At 37.4% G+C, this 27,525-nt stretch overlaps 3 protein-coding genes across 10 annotated transcripts in view; 1 reads left to right on the top strand and 2 right to left on the bottom strand.

The window, feature by feature from the left end:
• The window catches only part of LOC113649943 (natural killer cell receptor 2B4-like), a 469,259-nt gene that overhangs the window by 433,034 nt on the left and 8,700 nt on the right, over positions 1–27,525 (bottom strand). For both annotated transcript variants that reach the window (XR_007143447.1, XM_047815862.1), the window contains exon 4: positions 18,458–18,745. Coding sequence is in view for 1 of the 2 variants with exons in the window: in XM_047815862.1 (XP_047671818.1) it covers positions 18,458–18,745 (288 nt within the window). In the remaining variant the exon portion in view is untranslated. The remainder of the gene's footprint in view (positions 1–18,457; positions 18,746–27,525) is intronic.
• Positions 1–27,525, bottom strand: part of LOC113640604 (signaling lymphocytic activation molecule-like) — a 42,320-nt gene that overhangs the window by 6,095 nt on the left and 8,700 nt on the right. Inside the window, exons 1-4 of one of the 6 annotated variants that reach the window (XM_047815945.1) lie at positions 19,758–19,814; positions 1,520–1,649; positions 1,288–1,427; positions 871–1,206 (exon numbers count right to left, since the gene is read on the bottom strand). In XM_047815945.1, the coding sequence (XP_047671901.1) occupies positions 871–1,206; positions 1,288–1,372 (421 nt within the window). In that variant the 5' untranslated portion in view covers positions 1,373–1,427; positions 1,520–1,649; positions 19,758–19,814. Of the gene's footprint in view, positions 1–870; positions 1,207–1,287; positions 1,428–1,519; positions 1,650–5,894; positions 6,045–19,141; positions 19,478–19,558; positions 19,737–19,757; positions 19,815–20,521; positions 20,667–27,525 lie in introns of those variants that run through there. The other 5 variants (XM_047815946.1, XM_047815943.1, XM_047815944.1 and 2 more) reach the window with 5 other exon arrangements.
• On the top strand, positions 8,939–26,859 carry LOC125145119 (signaling lymphocytic activation molecule-like). Of its 2 annotated transcripts, XM_047815895.1 has the most exons (6): positions 8,939–9,299; positions 9,381–9,716; positions 9,974–10,261; positions 10,382–10,494; positions 26,529–26,603; positions 26,730–26,859. In XM_047815895.1, exons 1-6 carry the CDS (start codon positions 9,215–9,217, stop codon positions 26,805–26,807), a joined length of 975 nt encoding a protein of 324 aa, XP_047671851.1. In that variant the 5' UTR covers positions 8,939–9,214; the 3' UTR covers positions 26,808–26,859. The 2 variants fall into 2 exon arrangements, with proteins under 2 accessions (XP_047671851.1, XP_047671852.1); XM_047815896.1 differs by lacking the exons at positions 8,939–9,299; positions 9,381–9,716; positions 9,974–10,261; positions 10,382–10,494 and adding exons at positions 25,330–25,657; positions 25,918–26,205; positions 26,326–26,438 and having other exon boundaries at positions 26,730–26,858.

The raw sequence follows: 27,525 nt of genomic DNA, 5'->3' as shown, positions 1-27,525 counted from the left end.
ATATTTACCTCAGTTGCAAGAGCAGCAAAAATGGTCAGCTCCATCTCGCAATTTCATTTCAGGTGATATTGTGCTTTCGGTCGATGATTCAGCACCACGTAATTCATGGAAAATTGGAAAGGTGATTCAAACATTTCCAGATAATAAAGGCTTTCATTAACCTCACATATATGGCAGTGTATTGATAAAATACACTATTCCTTTGGACACTAAAGTGTTAAGACTTTATGAGGACTCAATGCTAACAAATTGTTTTGCAAATGCACAAACATTGATAATGGATGTAAAATATTTTTGATGTATTTGAGATCTTGTATTTTTTGCATGTCTCCTATATGTATTTAATTAATGTAATTATTTTTGAGTCATAATAATTAGGGGCTGGGAATGTAGGAGCTATGTTAAGTGTATGTCATGTGACCGTGGGAGAAAGGGGGGTGTTAGTAATTATGTAAGGTTAAAAACACCTGTGTGTAGCTCTGGAAGCATGGGGGTGAGTGTAGGAGCACATATTTTTTGATTGACCCTATAATCATGGTATGAGAATAATATATTCATTGAGAAGCAGTATTGTTGAACTTGAGCAAATCACTGTTATACACTGCTATATAGAAACAATCTTTCAAATGGATGGAGAATAAAAAGCAAACTGCAAGGATGATTAACGTGTCACAACTTTATTGCTCCCCACTCAGCTCCTTGGCGGTTTTAAGATCATTGTGCTGCTACAGACTCCTTCCATAAATCTCTTTACTTAAACATATCAACATCAATATTTACATCATACAAGTTGTATTTCTTCTTTTTATTAATGATGAAGTTATGAGACTGAACACAGACATGAAGGAGACATGAAACACTTTTACTCACCACAAACACTGACACTGAAATTCCTAGATGAGAAACTTCCATTGATGACGTGTAATAAATAAACTCCAGAATCAGTTCTGCTGATGTTCCTGATGGTTAAAGCTCCACTGATTCTGTCCAGCTGCAGTCGCTCTTTAAATCTCTCACTGATGTCTGTAACAGTTTCTCCTTTATACACATAACTGTTTAATATCATTTCCTCTGATTTCTCATGTCCATAAATCCACTGAATATGAGCATCACTCTGAATCCCAGTTATCCCAGTATGGAGAGTTATAGTGGTTCCTTCCACTTCCTGCAGTGTGACCGTCTCGTCTCCAGCTTCACACAGTAAACCTGCATCACAGCTTCAGCTTCATCATTTCACCTACAAACTATACTGTGATGTGTGATTGTGAAGGAAAAACACAAACTTACAGCACAGCAGGAGAAGAAGAGTCCTGAGAGTCCTGATTTCTGCTACAATATTCACCAGGATTTGTCCCATTGCCCTGAACATCATCGTCACTAAAGAACTTTGGGATCGATGAAGTTCATCAACATCACTTCTGTAGCTGCTGTTCACAACCAACATTACTGTTAGATTACCATGAATAAAAATGTGAGTACATTCACAAGATCTGGAGCAAATGCATTTTATATTCCTCACCTGAGGCTTCCAGTAGCTGATAAAACACTGGTTTGATTCCATGCACCAACACCATCTACGTTACAGAGCTGATGTTCTGATGTTCACAATTCACCAAATGGACCTTAACCTGAGGAAACAAACATGAAACCTACATCAGCTGATCAATTCTTACTAGTTTAAGTTTACTTATACATTTAATATTTACTTTCACTTCAAAAAAGTGACATGTTAACTGGCTAAATTAAATGTCTTCCTCGGCATAGAGAGAACAAACCCATACAGGACTTCTCATATATGAGAAGGGAACAAAACAACAGATAGAATAGTGTTAGAAATGCTCGGCCGGTCAAACACACACATCTTTTACTTTTGATGAACTGACTGACTGTCTGTCTGTCTGTCTGTCTGTCAGTTACATAATGTAAAGAATTGTGCAAACCAGCAAACGACTGAAATGTGAGACGGTGTGTGCAAAGGGCAAAAAGTGTGCAAAAACAGCATGTAAACAGTTTGATGGATGTGTGTGTATTTGGTGTAGATCTCTGCAGTCTAGTTAATGTGTGTGTGTTGTGCTCAGTTCAGTTTCAGTTATTAAAGAGTCTGATGGCTTGTGAAAAGAAACTGTTACACAGTCTGGTCGTGAGGCCCGAATGCTTCAGTACCTTTTTCCAGATGGCAGGAGGGTGAAGAGTTTGTGTGAGGGGTGTGTATGGGGTAACTCTTATATATACCATGTGTGTATATATATATACACATGGCCATTCCCCTCCCCCACTTGGGTCAGTCTAAACTCCTCTCTTTTTTCATGCATTTACAGCATTTAGCAGACACACTTATCCAGAGCGACTTACATTTTATCTCATTTTTATACAACTGAGCAATTGAGGGTTAAGTGGCGGCTTAGTGGACTTAGGAATCGAACTCACAACCTTCCGACTGATAGCCCAACACCGTAACCACTAGGCCCCCAGATCCAAGGACAGCATTTGATCATGCTACCCAAAAACACACCACTGAACAAACGGGTGAAACCAGCAGTGAGGACAGTAAAGGTGTGTCCAGAGAGAGACATTTCATCTCTACAGCAGGAAAATGTTTGTCTCACAGTCCACATTGGACTCTCACACAGATATGACAATAAAAGCATCTTGACTTGACTAAAGGCTGCTGTTTGCTGATAGGTGCGTGCAGTTCCTCCATAAAGGATTATTATATATATATATATATATATATATATATATATATATATATATATATATATATATATATATATATATATATGTCCATAAATATTGGGCCATCGACACAATTCTAACATATTTGGCTCTATACACCACCACAATGGATTCGAAATGATACGAAAAAGTTGTGCTTTAACTGCAGACTGGAACATTCTTAAAAAGAAGGAACGCACCGGTGAGCTCAGCAACACCAAAAGACCCGGAAGTCCACGGAAAACAACTGTGGTGGATGACCGAAGAATTCTTTCCCAGGTGAAGAAAACACCCTTCACAACGGATCAAAAACACTCTCCAGGAGTGGGTTCACCACAGGATGTAAACCATTGATGAGCCTCAAAAACAGGAAGGCCAGATTAGAGTTTGCCAAACAACATCTAAAAAAGCCTGCACAGTTCTGGAACAACATCCTATTCACAGATGAGACCAAGATCAACTTGTACCAGAGTGATGAGAAGAGTATGGAAAAGGAAAGGAACTGCTCATGATCCTAAGCATACCACCTCATCAGTGAAGCATGGTGGTGGTAGTGTCATGGCGTGGGCATGTGTGGCTGCCAATAGAACTGGTTCTCTTATATTTATTGATGATGTGACTGCTGACAAAAGCACCAGAATGAATTCTGAAGTGTTTTGGGCAATATTATTTGCTCATATTCAGCCAAATGCTTCAGAACTCATTGGATGATGCTTCACAGTGCAGATGGACAATGACCCAAAGCATACTGCTAAAGCAACCAAAGTTTTTTAAGGGAAAAAAGTGGAATGTTATGCAATGGCCAAGTCAATCACCTGACCTGAATCCGATTGAGCATGCATTTCACTTGCTGAAGAAAAAACTGAAGGGAAAATGCCCCAAGAACAAACAGGAACTGAATACAGTTGCAGTAGAGGCCTGGCAGAGCATCACCAGGGATGAAACCCAGCGTCTGGTGATGTCTATGCGTTCCAGACTTCAGGCTGTAATTGACTGTAAAGGATTTGCAACCACGTATTTAAAAAAGTGAAAGTTTGATTTATGATTATTATTCTGTCCCATTACTTTTGGTCCCTTAACAAGTGGGAGGCACATATGCAAACTGTTGTAATTCCTACACTGTTCACTTGATTTGGATGTAAATTCCCTCAAATTAAAGCTGACAGTCTGCAGTTAAAGCACAAGTTGTTCGTTTCATTTCAAATCCATTGTGGTGGTGTATAGAGCCAAAAATGTTAGAATTGTGTCGATGTCCCAATATTTATGGACCTGTGTGTGTGTGTGTGTGTGTGTGTGTGTGTGTGTGTGTGTGTGTGTGTGTGTGTGTGTGTGTGTGTGTGTGTGTGTGTGTGCAGTATACGTGCAGTTCGTCCATACTAGTGATGGAAAAGACAGTTTTCTCATACGTTTTATTTTGTGTAACATATTAACCTTAAAAATTGTATATATTATTTTAGTGATTGCTTAGGACAACAATACCATAAAAACAAGTTAGAGTAAGAAAACTTGCACACAAAACAGACATTAAACGAGCAATACAAATAAAGTGCTATGACAACGGTAAGGATAGCGTACAGGATTGCTGTACGGATCGAGTAGCGACAGGTCCTAAAAATGCGTCAAAACCGCCGCCATCTTTGTACTGTGCTCCTTTACCTCAAATTCATGGACGATGCCAGACGTCTGTGCTGCGTTTGGTTGCTAAAACGAAAGAAATCTAAAAAACCAGACAGCAGCGGATTACATTACACAAGTGAGAATGTGTTTTGTGATATTGAATATTAGGAAATTATCTTTCTTGTTCCGTTGGTTTGTTTTAGTCTTTGGTTAACGACCGCAGCTAATCCATGCAAGTTACAAATTAGTTATTGACAGTTAGGGAAACAGACAATGTTTGTAGATTCCGAAGCTCTTAATAAGGACATTAAAAATTGACCCTTGCTTTTTTGCTTAAAGGTGAAAAGACCCAACTTTATGTATGTTCTGTAAGATTCCCTCATCTGTCTAACATATTTTATTAGATTGTCCTGGACTTAACAGAAGCAGAATGCTCTTTTATCAAGTTACTTCACTTAAAGACATATTTAATGACATTATGCCTGAAAATGTTTTGGATTTTTTTATCGTATGTTAATTAAAATTAAAAAAAATGTATACTATGACTTGCTGTTTATATTTGTTTTGTTTTTATTGCATTTATAAGAGAGTTGTATTTTTGTAATTGAATTTTGCCATTACAATAGCTTTTGATTGCTGACATGGTATTAAATAAATTCTGATAAATCAGAATCTGAATCTGTTTGTAGATTCCCAAGTGATAAACAGAGACATCAGTCATGGACAAGTTGCAGGGACACCAAACACTTTTTTTTTTTTTAAATGGTTAACTCAGCTGACAGTCCTAGAAGGATGTTACCAGTTAGCTTGGCAGTGTAACACACAAGTTCAGCCTCAAAGTCAAACTTTTTTTTTTTTGGTTTGTGACTTTATTACATACTTATTTAATGTGGAAAAAGTATTGCAAGAAAGGAATAAATATAAGATTGAACAATCTTTAGCACCTGAATTATCTAACTTTCACGTTATGTTCCTCTTGAATTTGTGATTTGGTTCCACCTGCAAATTGCTTTGTGTACCATCATATTTAATAAACCAATACAATTTAAATATTTAAATGAACATGTATAGTCACACCATTGTAGCAGTGTTACATGCAGTAGGCTATAAGGTAAGTAGTGATTGTTCATTTGAAGATTAATGTAAGTAATAAACTTACACCTACTAGCACTATGCATTATATTGTGAAAAAGTAGATTATCTTAATATCAAAATTTTCTCTGGACTTAATGATAAATACATGTCTGACCTTTGGAACGAACCAAAAAAAAAAAGAAATCGCATTCATGACGATTTATGGTGATTTTATTTCTTTGCCTACATTGACGCTAATGCAGGAGGGGATCCCCCGTACCAAGATGGTGGCTCAATTGACGCATTCGTTCCAATGTCGACTATCTAGTGTATAATCAATCTAGTGTATAGATAACTATGCATTAAATCGAACTGTCCGAAAGAACCGGTACGCGGAAAAGAACCGAACTTCCCAAAATACTCCATAAAGGATCATTATGTTAATTATTATATAGTGTAATTAAACAGAGCAATGCACGTTGCCTCACTGTGATCTTGGTGCTCAATGCTGGGAAAGTTGTCGTTAAATCATGACATTGCATTCCCTAATCCGGTGGAGCATCAGTTCATCCGTTTTGTTCTCTTCTCCTTTCTTTGCGGTCTCGTCGTGTTCTATCAAATCATCCTATGCGTCATTATATCAGACCCAACCTTTCTGCGCATGCGCATTCCATCTTAGCGTCCAGCCCGTAAGTCCATAACTACTGCAGTTTTATAGTTTTTGTGCTTTTATTGGACATTATATTTGATTCGAAAGTCTAGATTTAACAGTCGACTTAAGATTTTTTTTATCGTTTGTGCGGTTTAATTGTGATTATTAAATTATTATATTATTTGAAACCTTTTTTTATTATTATTAAGATAAAGCATATGTGAGAAAATACGCATTGATAATAATACCGATAATGTTCTTATTCACTCTGTAACTTTTATTAGTTGACATTAACCACTATAAATATGTTTGTCATAATAATAACAGGGCTGTCAAGTGTCACGCATTGAGAGTGACAGTCACGCATTCCGGTCTTTTCTCACGCTTTCCCGCCACACATCGTATTTCTCACGCAGAAAAACTTTTGCACTATTTATCATATATTTAATAAGCCGCAGCACCCAAAATGTATCAGTCCGCACCGGACTGTTTCATCTTTAGCCCTCAGTGAGAATTTTAAACAAGAAGAGTTTTATATTATATATTATATGACTACATTGTAAGCCAAAAGTTATGGTATTATTTAAAATGGCAAAAAAGGGACACCAAAATGTTATGCATGATGTAATGATGCCAGTTTTGAATAAAAAAATCGGCTTTCCGCCGATTAACGTTATAGATAAACGCCTCCAGCTCTGACTGTCGACATTGAAAAAAACTGGGTATGTTTTTTTTTGTTTGTTTGCTTTGTTTATATATATTTTGCAATTGTGTAGAAATGATATAAACTTAGTAAACTTTACAGATCTTAGAATGTGACAAAGAAAAAAATGTGACATAGAAAGTGTCAAAAAATTTGGGAAACCTTTGGCTGCCGACTGTCTGTAAATTTTATTTGACAGATCGGTATCATCTATAATAACCCCTTCGGCTGTTTTCCGGCATATGAATCTCAGGCCCTCCTGAACTCCATCAGGTCTTTTGTTTTTGTATTCTTAACACTAGCTTTGCTAAAGCTGCGCAATTTTGCGTAAAATCCCTGGACCTCACACCTACCAGCACACCTACAGCTCCATTGTTCTCCTCCTTTTGTTGTGCAAACGGCCCCATCACCTGTGAGGCCTGGCTCATTTCATTTGTTCACTCAGAGTAGCTCAGATCCAAGGCAGGCCAAACCTCTGTCTGTGATGGAAACCTTCCAGGCCTATCTATACAAAATAGTCTGTTTAATTTATATAAAAAAAATTGTGTGCTAAGGTTTGTCATTGCCATAGTACATATCATATTTATACAACCCTTGTGCAGACCTGGGGTCTGCACTGGAAAGTTTAATGTGTCATAACTTGGGTTTCCTTCCACATATTTGCCTGAAATTTACCAAGATTGTTCCAAATTATGAACTTTGCAAGTAAAATTAATCTTGTCCTCCCGGGTCAATTTGACCCGGCCACATTTAGTGGGGCAATTGGTCACACTTTTGCCCTTTTCAGCGCAATGAACATACATACAGACACAAAAATGTACACACAAAATGTCCACTAACACACGCACCCAAAACACACACACTATTTACTGACATTATAAATGGTCAAAATGGTTTCAAAACAATCTCCTGGCTTTCAAAGAGACATTGCCAAGAGATGGATTCATTTCAATTATACAACACCTTCTAACAGACGAATTTGCTGCGGTCTCCGACATCTGGACATGCTTCAACAAGAACTGTGCTGAGAGTTTCACTCCAGGAAAACACATGACCATAGATGAACAACTGTTCCCTACCATGGTTCCCTCCCTTCTGTTGTGTTCCAGGATATGAATCTCAGGCCCTCCTGCACTCTATCAGGTCTTCTGTTTTTGTATTCTTAATCTTTAAGTCGTCGTCATCAGTTAGTGTCTGTTGTTCAGCCCTGTTCTGCTTATTAAATATCACTAGTCTGTGTTTAGACACATTTATTGTCTGTGGATTATAGGGCTGTCCTTACTAAAGCCCAGGAATATTCCTCTCTCACATCTAGGGTACAGTTTCTATTAACCATGTTTGTACACACAGCATTTTGATCCGAAATCCCACATCTTTGTAAGATACAGAGTTTGACCACAAGGTGGAAGCAGAGCATAAAGTAAATCATGATCAGACATCCAGGCATTTTATTTGCGAATCTTCCAGAAGTTTCTAGTCACGTGCTGAATCCAAACAAACGGATCTTTTTAAATGAATCTTTGAAGTGAATCGGATCTACAAGAGTCATTTAAAGACATTTCACAGCCTAAACTCGGCTAATAATATTATGGATGTTGAACTGTGTGTTTTTTTTAAGCTGCAAACATTGTGTATGGATCAGAATTATTGGCACCCTTCATCATTGAACAAAGCTTATCATTTATTTGTACTATTTGGTGTCAACCAGAAGTTTCCCTTAGAATCTGTTTTTTTCCTTCCTTTTACCTGAACAATGCTCAGATAATTAGACACAGATTCACATTTAACACACATGTTTTTAATGAACAACCACCAAAGACACACAAAACTATTAACAGAGAACAGAAATAACAAACAGTGACAGTTCTAGTCATTGTAGAGGTTTGTGGTTTGTTCTCGGTGTTCAGCTCTCCATCTCACACAGTAAAGGGGAAGTGGTGATGGACGACTACACTGTAAAGTCATTCCTTCATACTTTTAAACAAGGCCTGTGAAATGTTTTAAATACTAAACTCTGCAGAATCTAATCTAAAGGTTAAGGCAAATACACAAATCTCCAGATGTAGATCAAATAAAATATTATTATACTCATTTAAAATTTCACATATAAGAATGAAACCTTTCACATCATGGCTACCTGAGGGTGTACAAACTTATACTCAGTTCAGTCTTCAGTTCAGATCTTGTAAATATAATTTAATCAAACAAAGAGGAGAGAATTTTAAACCTTATTTCCACTAAATAGATCTAAAAAGGTTGTTTCATATCAATCACACGTCTCCATTGGTGAGAGAAAAGTGTGTAGTGAGCGTGTAGAGACTGAACACATTGAGACAGGACTTCCGCCCAGCACTCTGATGAATGTGGGACAGTAAAGACGCTAAACTAACAGTAAGGGAAGGTCGTGAACAGCAGCAACACAACTGCACTGAACACAACGTTCTTCACTGATAATGACGTCGAGGAGAAACAGGAACATGCTGGTGAATATTGTAACAGAAATCAGGACTCTCAGGACTCTTCTTCTCCTGCTGTGCTGTAAGTTTGTGTTTTTCCTTCACAATCACACATCACAGTATAGTTTGTGTGTGAAATGATGAAGCTGAAGCTGTGATGCAGGTTTACTGTGTGAAGCTGGAGATGAGACGGTCACACTGCAGGAAGTGGAAGGAACCACTATAACTCTCCATACTGGGATAACTGGGATTCAGAGTGATGCTCATATAGTTTGGTTTTATGGACCTGAGACAGCAGAGGAAAAGATATTGAACAGTCAAGTGTTTAAAGGAGAAACTGTTACAGACATCAGTGAGAGATTTAAAGAGCGACTGCAGCTGGACGGAATCAGTGGAGCTTTAACCATCAGGAACATCAGCAGAACTGATTCTGGAGTTTATTTATTACAAGTCATCACTGAACATCTCTCATCTAGGACTTTCAGTGTCAGTGTTTATGGTGAGTAAAAGTGTTTCATGTCTCCTTCATGTCCGTATTCAGTCTCATAACTTCATCATTACACTGAGACACCTAGGAGTCATGAGGAATAAACTGGGAATCCGGCTGTGAAAAAAACCTGGAAAATGATCTTCTACACTGAGTGAGAATTCTGCTGATGATCTGCTGTTTAAATGTTGAGCAGATAAAGTAGAATTAAACAGTGGCTTTCATTCTGCTTCATGTGACTAAAGTATTTAATGTGTTTGTGTTTTTAGCTCCAGTATCAACTCCAGTAATAATAAATGAAAGAGGAAAGCGAAGTGTGATTTCCACAGAGTCGTGTTTCCTCCTGTGTTCTGTGGAGAATGGAGAAGATGTGAAGTTATCCTGGTACAGAGAGAATGAGAGAATCTCCATGACCAATAACACAGATCTCAGTGTTCCCCTCAATCTCTCACTTCAAATACAACACAATGACATTAACACTTACATCTGTGTGTCTGCAAACCCTGTCAGCAATAAAACAACTTCTCTCATCATCACACAGCTCTGTGACGTCTCAGGTACGTCAGTGAGTCTAAACTCTCATCACTTTACTGTAGTTAAGAAAAGAATAGTGAATATTCATGATGGAGTGATCTGATTTGTCAGACATATTGTTGATTATATCATAATATTCACAGACAAATCTGATGATTCTCCTTCACTGCTTCCTGTCCTGATATCAGCTGGAGTTTTCCTGCTACTAATACTAACAGGATTTGTGTGGGTTTGGCTAAAAAGAAAACACAACAAGGTCAGAAAATGCATCTTTCTGTTCCGGTGTTTAGTTTAGTTTGTACATTTCCCATGTTCAAGACAATGAATCTGATTTTTTCTCTTTAGCTCCTAAAGAATCTTGAGGAAGTGACTTTCACTGAGGTGACAATTACAGCTCACAGTGCAGAGAGAGTTAAAAAGGTAAACATCCAAATCAAACTGTTCAAATAATCATGATGTGAAATGTGTTAGTGAGTTTAACCTTAAAGAAAAATCACAAAGTCTCAACCTGATTCAGATACTGAAATATACTGCTGTGTCTTACAGGAAGAAAAGTCCAGAATAACAGATGGTCAAGAGCTGAATACCTTCGTGATGTACTCAGCTGTGGAGACACTGACATAATTCAGTACATACTTATTTATCAAAAAGAACTTTAAATGATAATTAGCGTTCAGAAATACTCACTGAGTTATGTGAGACATTTCTATATTTACAATGTCTTCGTTATGTTTATTAACCATTAAAAAAGGAATTATATTTCAGACACAACTAATATTGTTGCATGTTTATCTCATCATGTCACACACTCTTCATAATCATGATGTGGGAAAAATCTTGATATGTGCTCTTATTATATGAACTATTACAATTGATGTTGTAGGACATATGGGGGTATGCCAGATATTGTAATATGAGTTATATGATTAATATATATATATATATAATGTGTGTTAGATGCCTTGAGAAAAGTGTTAACAGAAATATGGTGGTTTATTGAAGTTATAAAACTCAGTACTCAGAACTCTGAGAATTTGAGAAAAACAAGAAAAAAGGGAACCTGTCCTTTAGGAGAGAACAGAGGCTTAAAAATAAAAATGCATGTGCAGGCCCAGTCTGGACAAACAAGACAGACTGAGATCATAAGTCACCCACAGGGTGATTCTGTAGAGTCAAGGACAAAACCCAGACGGGTGAGGTGGATTGATGTAAGAAGGTATAGACGCACCTAGAGGTGCCAGGGTATATATTGAGGAGATTCCTTTGGAGGGGGCGCTCTTGCTCCTGCTTGCTTGCTTTTTTGTGTTTGAACTCTTTTGGGTGGTATGGGGATGCACTGTTGGGGTTTTTTCTTTGATACTTTCAACTTAGAAGTTTTTCCTCCTTGAGCTCAATGGAAGCAGAGGCTGATCAGCACCAATAAAGAGTTTTGCTCATTCTCATCCAGGTCTGGAAAGTTTTCTTATTATTCAAATTCAAATAGTATTAAGTACAAAGTTTAAAGTGTGATTAATTAATTAGTATTAAGTATTAATAAGTATTAAGTATTAATAATTAAGTACTATAAAATTAGTGTTAAGTATAATTATTTTAGTATTAAGTGTGAAAGACTATTATTGACTATTATCTATTATTGACTATTAATTTGGCTGTGATGCACCCCTGGGATATGTCCACTTGGAGGGGGGCTCTCCAAAAATTTCCGACAAGGATCACTAACATTAGGTTTAGATAAATTAATGTCATTATTATTATTAATTTGTGCTAAAAAATTAACATTCCTTATTTGATGTTGGGTTTTCTGCAGCTTCAGCCTCTATGTATAAAGGATCACTCACTCAGTCAGTCAGAGGTGGTGACACTCGCTGTGTCTAGGTTACATTTAGATTGGCCTGAAGAGGAAGTTAGTGTCGTCTGTTCTAAGCTACTGTAGATGACCGCTTTCTGACTTCTGGCCGCCTTCATGCAGGATTCATTAATGGCTCTCATCCGTAGTCAGTCAGTGTTTCCATGAACTTTCATAGGTGAATGTCATAAAACAGCCTGTAAAATATCAGCACACATTAAGTGTTGTGTAAAATAGGCCATCAGGAAGGCATTACATGACATGTTTGAACTATATTACACAAGTCTAGCTAGCTTCGACTGCTGCATTATTCTCTTTGGTTGCTTTCTTGAAGAAATGTTGTTGCATCTGTTGCACCTCTTGAAAAAGGGGGAAAATATATATTAAGAAAAGAGACACAGACTCGTGCTGTTGTCAGTGTGCAGAGCTGTATTGGCTGTGACACATTGAATGCACATAACAAGGCATTAATTTCCAAACGGAAAACATAACATTAATATCTTTAATAAATAGGTTACAGTTAGTCCAAAATGCAGCTGCCAGAGTTCTCACTAGGACAAGAAAATATGACCATATAACCCCAATGTTATCATCTCTACACTGGCTACCTGTTAAGTTTAGAATTGACTACAAACTGCTGCTACTTACGTACAAGGCTCTTAATGGTTTAGCTCCCATGTATCTAACTAGTCTTCTAACACGTTACAATCCTTCACGCTCTCTGAGATCACAAAACTCAGGACTTCTGCTAGTTCCCAGAATATCTAAGTCTACTAAAGGTGGTAGAGCGTTTTCTTATTTAGCTCCCAAACTTTATAATTGTCTTCCTGATAGTGTTCGGGGCGCAGACACACTTTCCCAGTTTAAATGTAGATTAAAAACTCATCTCTTCAGTCAGGCGTACACATAATACATCCCATAATATCATGCACCAGTACATCAGACCAGCACATTTTTATGAACAGCAGATATGTTAATCCCTTTCCACCGCTTCTCTCTTTGTACCTATCCCGAGGCATCCAGACATTGTACCAGCTCCCAACGTCCTATGTGGGACGAAGCCCTTGGACGACCACTGAGCCGAGGCCGACTCTAAGAATCCTGAGACATCTCCAGTTAGACTCTGTGATACTCAGGAGATCAGAAGTCCATGAACCTCACACCAATACAACATTTAACTGACTGTATATTACAATCACACCCCCAGTGTCACCCATATGAGGATGGGTTCCCCCTTGAGTCCGGTTCCTCTCAAGGTTTCTTCCTTTACCAATTTAAGGGAGTTTTTCCTTGCCACTGCTGCCTGAGTCACCTCAGACTTGCTCATAGGGGAATAAATACATACACACTGTGAACTATATACATCTAATAATCTAGAATTTTTATTCTGTTAATTCTTTTTCTTTTATTATTCGTTATTTCTTTTATTATTCCTATGTTTACCTTCTGCTCTATGTTTATGTTCTGTAAAGCTGCTTTGAGACAATGTCTATTGTAAAAAGCGCTATACAAATAAACTTGAATTGAATTGAATTGAATATCCAGTCTAGCAACAAGATGCAGATGTATCACAGTTAGTATAACGCTGTAATTTAAACCTCTTCTTCAGTTACATCTTCATAACTTTTCACTTTTATAATTGTTTTATAACAACACTAAACCAACATTTCTTAAACACTCAGTCCTTTGTAAACATTCTTATAACTTATTTTAAAGTAAAATAAAATAACTCTCTGAACAATGTTTCAGTAGCTCATTATCAATCAACAAGTTAAACCTAAAATATAAAATAACATGGAATACATTCAACATAATATTTGCTCCCAACCATTTAAATTGGTAGACAGTAGTGATGGCCAGTTCGTGAACGAATCGTTCTTTTGAACCGGTTCCGTTAGTGAACTGGATGAACCGGTTCACCAAATCGGACTGATTCGTTCTAAACAGTTCGCGTCTTGAGTCAGCGCTGATCCGCAAGTTACTAAAGTTACTCACTTTCGGTCATGTCTGACAGTCGGTCCGACTCTAAATAAACTAATATCCCAGAGTATATGTAACTTCTGTACACTGAACTGAGACATGTTGTGCTGTGAGAAAAGTGAGCTCAAACTGTTGATACTGCGCATGCGTGAAACACTGAATCGATACAGCGAATCATCGGTACACTGAACTGAGAACTGTTTGTCTCGGACGCGTCCGACATACTGAGAACCGATGAGCTGTTGTTACTGCGCATGCGTAAATCACTAAACTAATACAGCAACAAATGGAAATGGTTATGATTTAATGTCTTATCAACGTATGAGTGTTTCACTAAGTTACATTAGTTTTTGAAACAACTGATGGAGCGAAAGAAACATTTCAAAATTATGCATTTTTCTTAGTTTTTGTAAGTTGATGAAGATTAGTTTATTAACTTTATATCTTTAAGACATGTATAACACCCACGTTTGCACATCAATGCCTGTACTGGGTGTTTTAGTTGCAAAACTTACATTTAAGAAACATATTCAACTAAAGTTATGATTACAAAGAACTTTTCATATCTTCATATTAATATCTGCCGGCAGCGGTGGGATGAAGGAATTGAAAAGAACTGGTGAACTGGATTATTGAACTGGTTCATTTAAACGAACTGTCCGAAAGAACCAGTTCACGGAAAAGAACCGAACTTCCCATCACTAGTAGACAGTACCATTTTACCCACGATTTTACTTCCTCGTGGCTAACATGACAATTGAACCATTAACTCACATCCTAAGCATGTTCAAAAATAAAAATATGTATATAAAGATAAAATATATTTAAGAAAAGATACAACGGTGATAGGCCTGATCACCGACAACGATGAGACGGCCTACAGAGAAGAGGTGAGCCCCCTGACTAAATGGTGTCAGGAGAACCACCTCTCAGTAAACATTGACAAGCCCAAAGAGCTGGTGGTAGATTTCAGGAGACAGAGCAGAGAACACAGACCCATCACCATCGACAAGACAACTGTGGAGCGGGTGAGCAGCTTCTGGGTGTTAACATCAGTGAGGATCTCACCTGGTCCACACACACTGACGCAGTGCTGAAGAAGGCACACCAACGCCTCTTCTTCCTGAGACGGCTGAGGAAGTTTGGAATGAGCCCCAGCATCCTCAGAACATTCTACACCTGCACTATAGAGAGCATCCTGACGGGCTGCATCACCGCCTGGTTTGGAAACAGCACCGCTGGCAACCGTAAAACCCTGAAAAGGGTCGTGCGAACAGCCAGCCACATTGTTGGAGGTGAGCTTCCCTCCCTCCAGGACATCTACATCAGGCGGTGTATAAGAAAAGCTCGGAGGATCACTAATGACTCCAGCCACCCGTCCCACAGACTGCTCTCTCTGCTCTCCTCAGGAAGACGTCTCCGCAGCATCCGATCCCGCACCAGTCGACTGAGGGATAGCTTTTTCCCCTCAGGCCATCAGACTAATTAACAGCCATAACTAACACAGCATACAGTATACTTCCACAATATGGTATGCTACACACTGCATTCATACTGCATCTATACACACTGGACTACACACACACTGCATTTAATTTAAAATAACAATCTATCTGACAATAAGCTATCGGTACCACAGGACATTTCTGTATATCTGTAAAGTCTGTTGCACTTTACATGTTACATACATATATATATATATATATATATATATATATATATATATATATATATATATATATATATATATATATGTGTGTGTGTGTGTGTGTGTGTGTGTATGTATATATATTACATGTATATAATATTTATACTTATATATATTATTTATATTTATACTTATACATACTAGATTTTACCAGACATACAAGAATTTCACTCACCATGGCACGTGCTGTGGTGATGTGACAATAAAGGTGACTTGACTTGAAAAGAGAGGGACTCGTGCTGTTGTCTGCGTGCAGTGCTGCATTGGCTGTGACACACAGCAGCATAGCTTGAGGCAGCCTTTGAGTTCCCCCTACTGGACACTCCTTGAATTACATTTTTAGTTAACCAACAGACTTAGAACAATAATAAACATCACATTCACTTCTCAGGTACTTCTCAGGTAACGGGGAGCCTGTGCCTATCTCAGGCGTCATCGGGCATCAAGGCAGGATACACCCTGGACGGAGTGCCAACCCATCGCAGGGCACACACTCTCATTCACCACACACTCTCATTCACTCAGGACAATTTCCCAGAGATGCCAATCAACCTACCATGCATGTCTTTGGACCGGGGGAGGAAACCAGAGTACCCGGAGGAAACCCCCAAGGCACGGGGAGAACATGCAAACTCCACACACACAAGGCAGAGGCGGGAATCGAACCCCGACCCTGGAGGTGTGCCCCCCTAAACATCACATTAAGTAAGTCAATTATATTGATCTTTTTAAACCACTACACATCAGTAGACATGTTTTAAGATTGGCAACCCGGTTGGCTCTCTCATCTCCCTGGTATTTTGCACTCCTCAGCATGTCTATTTGTGTAAATGTGACATTTCAAATTGTATTTCTTGTGCATTCTCCACAAAACTTGTGTTATGGAAAGCCCAGCTCTCTCAGACAAACCTTTGCCATTTCCCAGCATGCAAGGCAATTGTGGATGCAGGCACACCATTCAGTGGTGAGAAGTATGATGATGTCATTTTGAAGCTACAGGAGATCACAGACTTGCAGATTTCAAGAGCCACATTTCAAATTTTTGCGGACCCCTTCTCCTTTGATGTAGCTCATTGTACTGCAGTGCAACTCTGAACTCAAAGCGAAGTTCAGGGAGGTGAATGGAAAAGCAAAAAAGCTTGGCCAATTTTTGAGAGAATTGACACCTTGCTTCCCTGAGCTTTCCCGAATGTTCAAGTGGACCATGTGCCTTTTTGGGAGCACATACTTGAGCGAAAAGCTCTTCTCCACCTTGAGCTTCAATAAGTCCAAGTCCACTCCCTCAAGCCTAATGTGGCTCGGCTATGAGAGAGGACGAACTGCCAGGTCTCTAGCAGCAAAGAGTAGGCAAGAGTTCAGAGGAACAGTTCATGTTCTTCAATGTTCCATTTATGTTCAGGACAATTCATGTTTAGAAGAAGGTTAAAGGTTAAAGAACTGTTAGGATAGACATTTGAATCTGAATACAGCAGATATAGAAGACTGAAGAAACCACATATAGTTGCTGACTAGAGAAATCTTATTATTATTATTATTATTATTATTATTATTATATTTATTACTGATTTATTATTTTATTTTCTTATTAATTCTTAATTTGTTTATTTATTTTTTCATCTTGTGTTAAAATAAAAATAAAGAGATTTGAGAAAATTGGAATTTTTTTAACAAAGCTTTTCTTGTGCAAAACCTAAATTGAGTTTGAGACCCCTGGTCTATGTCTATGTGCATGTGAAGATAAAGTGAAGATAAAGTGAAGAAAGTGAAGATAAAGTGAAGATAAAGAAAGCTTTCCTTCGAGTGCGTCACTATGACCTATGCAGAACATGAGAAGTGCAAAAACATAAAATAATTATCATATAGTGATGTGTTGTATTATTTGGATCTCCTCACGTCTGAATACACCACAGGGTCTCTATATACTTCAGCATCCGTTACTGTGGAGTCTTCTTCCTGTAACACAGCAGAATATTTTACTATCTGAATCAGGAGGAGACTTTATCACTCCTGTGATTTTATACCAAATTATTTTCCCCACAACTTTACCTCTTTATCTCTCTCTGCACTGTGAGCTTTAATATCAGTGTAAGTCACTTCCCCGGGTGTTTCTGTAACTAAAGAAAAAAATAATCAGATTAAATGTTACTGAACTGAACAAATATAAAAACTGAACTAAACACATGAACAGAAAGATTCATTACTTGCCTTTTGTTTTTTTCTTTTTCAGCCGAATCCCCAAAGTTATTAATATTATAATTAATAACACAAAAACTCCAGCTGATATCAGAGCAGGAAACCGTGAACGGGGACGATCATCTGTACAGATTAAGATATAATCATAAATGTAAGCAATTTATTATTATAAAAAAAGAAGAAAAAAAAATAGTAGAAATTTAATATCAGTTACTTCAATAAGTTTGTAAAAATATAGATCATGTGTTGATGTATAACATAAAAGTCTATAACAGAGTTTATACAACACACATGAATACCTGTGCTGAAGTAAACTACAGATCACTGAAGTACTGATGAAGTATTTACTATATCTGAACAATCTGAAGAGTAAAAACACTAAAGATTAAACCAGGAAAGTGTTTATTCACCTCTGTCTCACTCCATCATGAATATTCATTATTCTTTTCTTAACTACAGTAAAGTGATGAGAGTTTAGACTCACTGACGTACCTGAGACGTCACAGAACTGTGTGATGATGAGAGAAGTTGTTTTATTGCTGACAGGGTTTGCAGACACACAGATGTAAGTGTTAATGTCATGGTGTAGTATTTGAAGTGAGAGATTGAGGGGAACACTGAGATCTGTGTTATTGGTGATGGAGATTCTCTCATTCTCTCTGTACCAGGATAACTTCACATCTTCTCCATTCTCCACAGAACACAGGAGGAAACACGACTCTGTGGAAATCACACTTGGCTTTCCTCTTTCATTTATTATTACTGGAGTTGATACTGGAGCTAAAAACACAAACACATTAAATACTTTAGTCACATGAAGCAGAATGCATCTTTAATCATTAACAGAATTCCCACTCAATGTAGAAAATAATTTCCCAGGACTTCAGGATTATTTCTACACCCATGATGCCAGTAGAAAGCTGTGATGTAGCAGGGTTACTGTTTCACCCTGAAGATTATTTCCCTATAACAGCAGCACATCCCCAAGTGTTTTATTTCTTTTATACAACAGACATTTTGTTACAAAGCACTGACACTGGAGACTCCATAAATCTCTTTACTTCACCAAATAAACATCAATATTTATTTAATACAAGTTGTATTTCTTTTTTTATTAATAATGAAGTTATGAGACTGAACACGGACATGAAGGAGACATGAAACACTTTTACTCACCATAAACACTGACACTGAAAGTCCTAGATGAGACACGTCCAGTGATGACGTGTAATAAATAAACTCCAGAATCAGTTCTGCTGATGTTCCTGATGGTTAAAGCTCCACTGATTCTGTCCAGCTGCAGTCGCTCTTTAAATCTCTCACTGATGTCTGTAACAGTTTCTCCTTTATACAAAAGACTGTTCAATATCTTTTCCTCTAGTTTCTCAGGTCCATAAAACCACTGAATATGAGCATCACTCTGAATCCCAGTTATCCCAGTATGGAGAGTTATAGTGGTTCCTTCCACTTCCTGCAGTGTGACCGTCTCGTCTCCAGCTTCACACAGTAAACCTGCATCACAGCTTCAGCTTCATCATTTCACTCACAAACTATACTGTGATGTGTGATTGTGAAGGAAAAACACAAACTTACAGCACAGCAGGAGAAGAAGAGTCCTGAGAGTCCTGATTTCTGCTACAATATTCACCAGGATTTGTCCCATTGCCCTGAACATCATCGTCACTAAAGAACTTTGGGATCGATGAAGTTCATCAACATCACTTCTGTAGCTGCTGTTCTGATGTTCACAATTCACCAAATGGACCTTAACCTGAGGAAACAAACATGAAACCTACATCAGCTGCAGGATTTGCAGCACAATTTTTACTAGTTTAAGTTTACTTATACATTTAATATTTACTTTCACGTCAAAAAAGTGACATGTTAACTGGCTAAATTAAATGTCTTCCTCAGCATAGAGAGAACAAACCCATACAGGACTTCTCATATATGAGAAGGGAACAAAACTACAGATAAAATCATGTTAGAAATGCTCGGCAGGTCAAACAGACACATCTTTTACTTTTGGTGAACAGGATGGATGGATGGATGGACAGACACACAAATAGACAGACAGACAGACAGATCTTTATTGTCATTGCATAAAACACCTCTCTTTTTTCATGCATTTACAGCATTTAGCAGACACACTTATCCAGAGCGACTTTTTATCTCATCTTTATACGACTGAGCAATTGAGGGTTAAGTGGCAGCTTGGTGGACTTAGGAATCAAACTCACAACCTTCCGACTGATAGCCCAACACCTTAACCACTAGGCCCCCACATCCCAGCACAACATTTTATCATGCTACCCAAATACACACCACTGATCAAACGGGTGAAACCAGCAGTGAGGACAGTAAAGGTGTGTCCAGAGAGTTTGTCTCACAGTCCACGTGTGTGTGTGTGTGTGTGTGTGTGTGTGTGTGTGTGTGTGTGTGTGTGTGTGTGTGTGTGTGTGTGTGTGTGTGTGTGTGTGTGCGTGCGTGCAGTTTACGTGCAGTTCCTCCATAAAGGACCATTATATAGTGTAAATAAACAGTAATGCACTTTACCTCACTGCGACCTGGATGACGCTGATGGGAATGTTGTCATTACATTCCTTAATCCCATAGCACAGGAACTCATCCATTTTGTTCTCTTCCCCTCCTTTGTTTACGGTCTGGATGTTCTATCAAATCATCCTATGCGTCATCTGATAGCGGACCCCAAGCTTTTGAGCATGCGCAGTCCATCTTAGCGTCCTGCCCATACAGTACGCCCGTTCTACTACTGCTAGTGATGGCGAAGTGAAGCGTTCTTGAAGCAGTGAAGCTTTCAACCCAAATGTATCGGAAAAAGGTTCATTACTCGAAGCTTTTCAGATCAGAGCTCGATGAGGACCTGTGCTGGTGAAAGCGCTATCACAAAATGTTCCACAACCAAACAACGTATTCATTTTAGAAGCAAAAATTAATGGATTGACAAATTAAGGATAGATTAATAAATAAATGTATTTATAAATGTATCAATATATTAAATACATGACCAAAGCATGTTCCACTGCATGCGCAAGGTAACTCCAAACAAAAATGTAATAAAGATAACTTTTTGTATGGTGAATGTGGACGTTTTGACTGTTTTTAGAAAAAAAAATTAAACTCATGAATTTTGAAGGTACATAAGTGCAGACACACTTTTACACGATTATAAATCTGCCTTACAGACTACTGTACTGTAGGCTAGATGGATGCTTTGTGCTTAATTATGTTTTTATTAAAAATTAGCAATCAGGTGTCCACCTGTTCAGCATGACTATATAGACACACAGTCTTATTTGTAAGTGTGAACTCATGAAATGGACATTGTAAGTGTTCTTGAATGAGTGACATGGATGATGTATTATTATTATTATTATTATTATTATTATTATTATTATTATTATTATTATTATTATTATTATAGGCCAGCTGCTGGGAGCAAATCAAACACTGGACCTAAAAACAGATTAATGATAGACCTTGTCTCAAAAGTATAAAGTGTGAACCATTTTAAAAAAGTTCATGCTATTAAGCGGTGCACAAAAGGCTTTTCTTGCATTCCTATATTTTTCAACTTATTACTAATATCCAATAAATATATATATGACAAAATATATGGAATGTTACATTAAATCGTATAATTGCCAAATGATGAGTGAGATTTAAGTTATAGATATAGGCTTCACAATAAAACCATATATATCCATATATTGGGCGAAATCAAATGAAAGTGTTCCCACATTTCAGAACGCGATATTTTTGTAACAGGCTCCATTGAAAACTCGCAACAATAAGCTCTCCTAAACTCGCTATACAGATTACGTGTAATACTCCAATACAACACACGAGGGCGCGCCGCCGCGTGTCGCGCACAATTTTAAACCTTTGAATCAGATAACGGGTCATCGGTCACGTGATTTTGCCAGAACGAAACAAGCTTCGATACAAAGCTTCAATGAAAATTTCATTTTTTGACACACGCCTCTGAGCTTCGGTGTCACTGGTAACATCACTACTGCTAGTGACTTGAGCCAGTTGTTCAAAAAGTTTAATCTGGATAAAAATGATCCGGATTTGGAAATCCCATTTTTTTCTATTCAGGATCAGGTAATCCGTCTTACTTTTACGCCGGTTTTTCAAAGCAACATTGGATTGGATAACCCTGATCCACATACACCGTTTTCAAGATTACCAAATCCGGTTATTTCCGATGTTCAAATTATCTGGAATGATTAGTGTATTAATTGATTTACGATGCCTACCCAGCTAATCCATAAGTGTCAAGACAAATACAGCAACAAGCAAAGAGGCAATGACAGAGAGTCAAGAAATGATGATGAAAATAATTATTATTAATACTTCAGTAAAGTTTATTAAATCTATCCTGTTGTTAGTGTGGTATTTAACTTATGACCTGTGTATGGACTGACAAAGGTGGTACATGAGGAAGCAATTTGACAACAATGCAGTAAATAATTTAGGTGCATCAAAAAAGCATGTTCATGCTACCAGCAGACAAGCTAATCCAGCACAAATTAGTGCATAAAAGGTCACCAAAATAAAGTATTTGAACCTCGTAATTAAATATAAAAGGAGGAGAAAAACAGCAAGGTCCACTTTTTGAAAAAAGACACCCCCCTTCAATAGGCTGGCTATGGCCCTGTATACTGACAATGTTCTTATTCACTCTGTAACCTTTATTAGTTGACATTAACTACTATAAATATGTTTGTCATAATAATAAGAGGGGATGCTACTAGTATAATATTTGTATTTTTTAATATCAAATCTGTATGTTTTTTGTGGTATGAAATCTACAATAATAATAAAATTAATGATAATAATGTTAAATGCTACAATGTTAACATACTGTATTTCATAAAGCTGTTAAAATGTGATATAGATGGAGCTATAGAGAGTTAAAATCAGAGAGGAAGAGAAGGAAGTCTTTAAAGAATTTATTCTTCTCCAATTGGAGAACACACTGGCATCAATAAAACAAGAAATGCCATATCTTTACCCAAATGATGATGAGGTTCCCTTCTGAGTCTGGTTCCTCTCAAGGTTTCTTCCTCATGTCTTCTCAGGGAGTTTTTCCTTGGGAAAAGGAAAGCCTCTGGGTTGCTCATTAGTTATAGGGATAATTAGATTTGTAAAGTTCGCCACGACAAACTTTGATGTTGGCTTTGACAAAGCAAGTATTCGCAAAGGCCGGTGCTTTTTGGAGGTGAGCGGACATAAGGGTCAGTGTTACTTTTGGAAGCAAGTAGACAGAAAGCTAGGGTGCCAAAACATTTGGAGGTAAGTCCGACATACTGAGAACCGATGAGCTGTTGTTACTGCGCATGCGTAAATCACTGAACTGATACAGCAACAAATGGACATGGTTATGATTTAATGTCTTATCAACGTATGAGTGTTTAACTCAGTTACATTAGTTTTTGAAACAACTGATGGAGCGAAAGAAACATTTCAAAATTATGCTTTTTTTTGTAAGTTTTTGTAAGTTGATGAAGATTAGTTTATTAACTTTATGTCTTTAAGACATGTATAACACCCACGTTTGCACATCAATGCCTGTACTGGGTGTTTTAGTTGCAAAACTTATATTTAAGAAAGATATTCAACTAAAGTTATTATTAAAAAGAACTTTTCAAATGTGTTAAATTGATTGTATTAATATCTGCCGGCAGCGGGATGATGGAATTTGCGTCACTACTTTGGTGGTATGCTTTTCTGAACATGTTTTAGTAAGTAATTAGATTTTACAGGTTTCCATGAGAGGCGACATTGAAAAAACTGGGTATGTGTGTTGTTTTTGTTTTTTTGCAATGGTGTAGAAATGATATAAACTTTGTAAACCTTACAGATCTTAGAATGTGACAAGTGTCAAAAATATGGGAAACCTTTGGCTGCCGACTGTCGTCGTCATCAATTAGTGTCTGTTGTTCAGCCCTGTTCTGCTTATTAAATATCACTAGTCTGTGTTTAGACACATTTATTGTCTGTGGATTATAGGGCTGTCCTTACTAAAGCCCAGGAATATTCCTGTCTCACATCTAGGGTACAGTTTCTATTAACCATGTTTGTACATACAGCATTTTGATCTGAAATCCCACATCTTTGTAAGATACAGAGTTTGACCACAAGGTGGAAGCAGAGCATAAAGTAAATCATGATCAGACATCCAGGCATTTTATTTGCGAATCTTCCAGAAGTTTCTAGTCACGTGCTGAATCCAAACAAACGGATCTTTTTAAATGAATCTTTGAAGTGAATCGGATCTACGAGAGTCATTTAAAGACATTTCACAGCCTAAACTGGGCTAATAATATTATGGATGTTGAACTGTGTTTTTTTTATGCTGCACACATTGTGTATGGGTCAGAATTATTGGAACTCTTCATCATATTGAACAAAGCTTATTATTTATTTGTACTATTTGGTGTCAACCAGAAGTTTCCCTTAGAATATGTTTTTTCCTTCCTTTAACCTGAACAATGATCAGCTAATTAGACACAGATTCACATTTAACACACATGTTTTTAATGAACAACCACCAAAGACACACAAAACTATTAGCAGAGAACAGAAATAACAAACAGTAACTGTTGTTCTAGTTATTGTAGAGGTTTGTGGTTTGTTCTCAGTGTTCAGCTCTCCATCTCACACGCATTAAAGGGGAAGTGGTGATGGACGACTACACTGTAAAATCATAACTTCATAATTTTACACAAGGCCTGTGAAATTTCTAAAGTACTAAAATCTGCAAAATCTAATCGAAATGTTAAGGCAAAGACACAAATCTCTGGAAGTAGATCATATAAAATCTTATTATACTCATTTAAAATTTCACATGTAAGAATGAAACCTGTGACATCATGGCTCCCTGAGGGTGTACAAATTTATGATCACTTCAGTCTTCAGTTCTAATGAACTTTACTGAAATTACACTCTTACTTGTTAGAATTCTTAGATATTGTAAATGTAATTTAATCAAACAAAAATGAGAGAATTTTAAACCTTATTTCCACTAAATAGATCTAAAAAAGTTGTTTCATATCAATCACACGTCTCCATTGGTGAGAGAAAAGTGTGTAGTGAGCGTGTAGAGACTGAACACAATGAGACAGGACTTCCGCCCAGCGCTCTGATGAATGTGGGACAGTAAAGACGCTAAACTAACAGTAAGGGAAGGTCGTGAACAGCAGCAACACAACTGCACTGAACACAACGTTCTTCACTGATAATGACGTCGAGCAGAAACAGGAACATGCTGGTGAATATTGTAACAGAAATCAGGACTCTCAGGACTCTTCTTCTCCTGCTGTGCTGTAAGTTTGTGTTTTTCCTTCACAATGTTTCCTTTCCTTCCTTCACAAGAAGGAACCACTATAACTCTCCATACTGGGATAATTGGGATTCAGAGGGATGCTCATATAGTTTGGTTTTATGGACCTGAGAAAGCAAAGAAAAAGATATTGAACAGTCAGGTGTTTAAAGGAGAAACTGTTACAGACATCAGTGAGAGATTTAAAGAGCGACTGCAACTGGACAGAATCAGTGGAGCTTTAACCATCAGGAACATCAGCAGAACTGATTCTGGAGTTTATTTATTACAAGTCATCACTGGAAGTGTCTCATCTAGGACTTTCAGTGTCAGTGTTTATGGTGAGTAAAAGTGTTTCATGTCTCCTTCATGTCTGTGTTCAGTCTCATAACTTCATCATTACACTGAGACACCTAGGAGTCATGAGGAATAAACTGGGAATCCGGCTGTGAAAAAAACCTGGAAAATGATCTTCTACACTGAGTGAGAATTCTGCTGATGACCTGCTGTTTAAATGTCTGAGCAGATAAGAAGTAGAATTAAACAGTGGCTTTCATTCTGCTTCATGTGACTAAAGTATTTAATGTGTTTGTGTTTTTAGCTCCAGTATCAACTCCAGTAATAATAAATGAAAGAGGAAAGCGAAGTGTGATTTCCACAGAGTCGTGTTTCCTCCTGTGTTCTGTGGAGAATGGAGAAGATGTGAAGTTATCCTGGTACAGAGAGAATGAGAGAATCTCCATCACCAATAACACAGATCTCAGTGTTCCCCTCAATCTCTCACTTCAAATACAACACCATGACATTAACACTTACATCTGTGTGTCTGCAAACCCTGTCAGCAATAAAACAACTTCTCTCATCATCACACAGCTCTGTGACGTCTCAGGTACGTCAGTGAGTCTAAACTCTCATCACTTTACTGTAGTTAAGAAAAGAATAATGAATATTCATGATGGAGTGATCTGATTGGTCAGACATATTGTTGATTATATCATAATATTCACAGACAAATCTGATGATTCTCCTTCACTGCTTGTTGTCCTGATATTAGCTGGAGTTTTCCTGCTACTAATACTTACAGGATTTGTGTGGGTTTGGCTAAAAAGTAAAAACATCAAGGTCAGAAAATGCATCTTTCTGTTCCGGTGTTTAGTTTAGTTTGTACATTTCCCATGTTCAAGACAATTAATCTGATTTTTTTCTCTTTAGCTCCTAAAGAAACTTGAGGAAGTGACTTTCACTGAGGTGACAATTACAGCTCACAGTGCAGAGAGAGTTAAAAAGGTAAACATCCAAATCAAACTGTTCAAATAATCATGATGTGAAATGTGTTAGTGAGTTTAACCTTAAAGAAAAACCACAAAGTCTCAACCTGATTCAGATACTGAAATATACTGCTGTGTCTTACAGGAAGAAAAGTCCAGAATAACAGATGGTCAAGAGCTGAATACCTTCGTGATGTACTCAGCTGTGGAGACACTGACATAATTCAGTACATATTTATTTATCAAAACGATCTTTACATGATAATTAATCAATTTCTCTTATAGGTCACTGATCTATAATTCATTTATATTTAATAACCTTTGAATATTCGAGTTTGGATTAAAAATTATTAACATTCTCAATCTTTGTACTTCATTAAACTACAATTAAAAACAGTTTGCTCTTCAAGTAGGAGTTTTGTAATTAGTTTATTTATGTAACAGTGAGTTATTGCTGCTATGTGCAATACCAACACTGACCACAAGGTGGTAGCAGATCAGAAATCAAATCCTGATCATGAGCATGTGTAAATATTATTTCTGTTTGTTTGTTTGTTTGCTATCCACTGAAGACACTGACACCTAACTCTAACCCTAACCCTATGAGACGCAGATCTTTACTTCTAAACCTTTTCAGTTGATCAGAAACAGTGTGACTAATACAGGTGATTGACAGGTACTTCTTGTTGCTCAGGTGTGTGTCTGTGTGTTTAGATTGATTACTTCAATAGTTCATAGGTGAAGACTGAGTTTGTTAAAAATGAGAGCTGTCTATGAAAGCTCTCCAAAGCCCACAACTGAAAAACTGAAGAAGCTGAAAAACAAGCCAGGAAAAGCTACAGAAAAAATGAATGGAGCAGGTTGATGATGTCAGAGTTATTGCAGGTGAGTGTTATTGACTTTAAAGAGTTTAAGGGAAAAATGAGGTTTTGTTCTCAAAA

Source organism: Tachysurus fulvidraco, chromosome 7 (genome assembly GCF_022655615.1).
Source record: "Tachysurus fulvidraco isolate hzauxx_2018 chromosome 7, HZAU_PFXX_2.0, whole genome shotgun sequence".
NCBI classification, from domain to species: Eukaryota; Metazoa; Chordata; class Actinopteri; order Siluriformes; family Bagridae; genus Tachysurus; species Tachysurus fulvidraco.
This window is presented reverse-complemented; position numbering and strand designations above follow the sequence as displayed.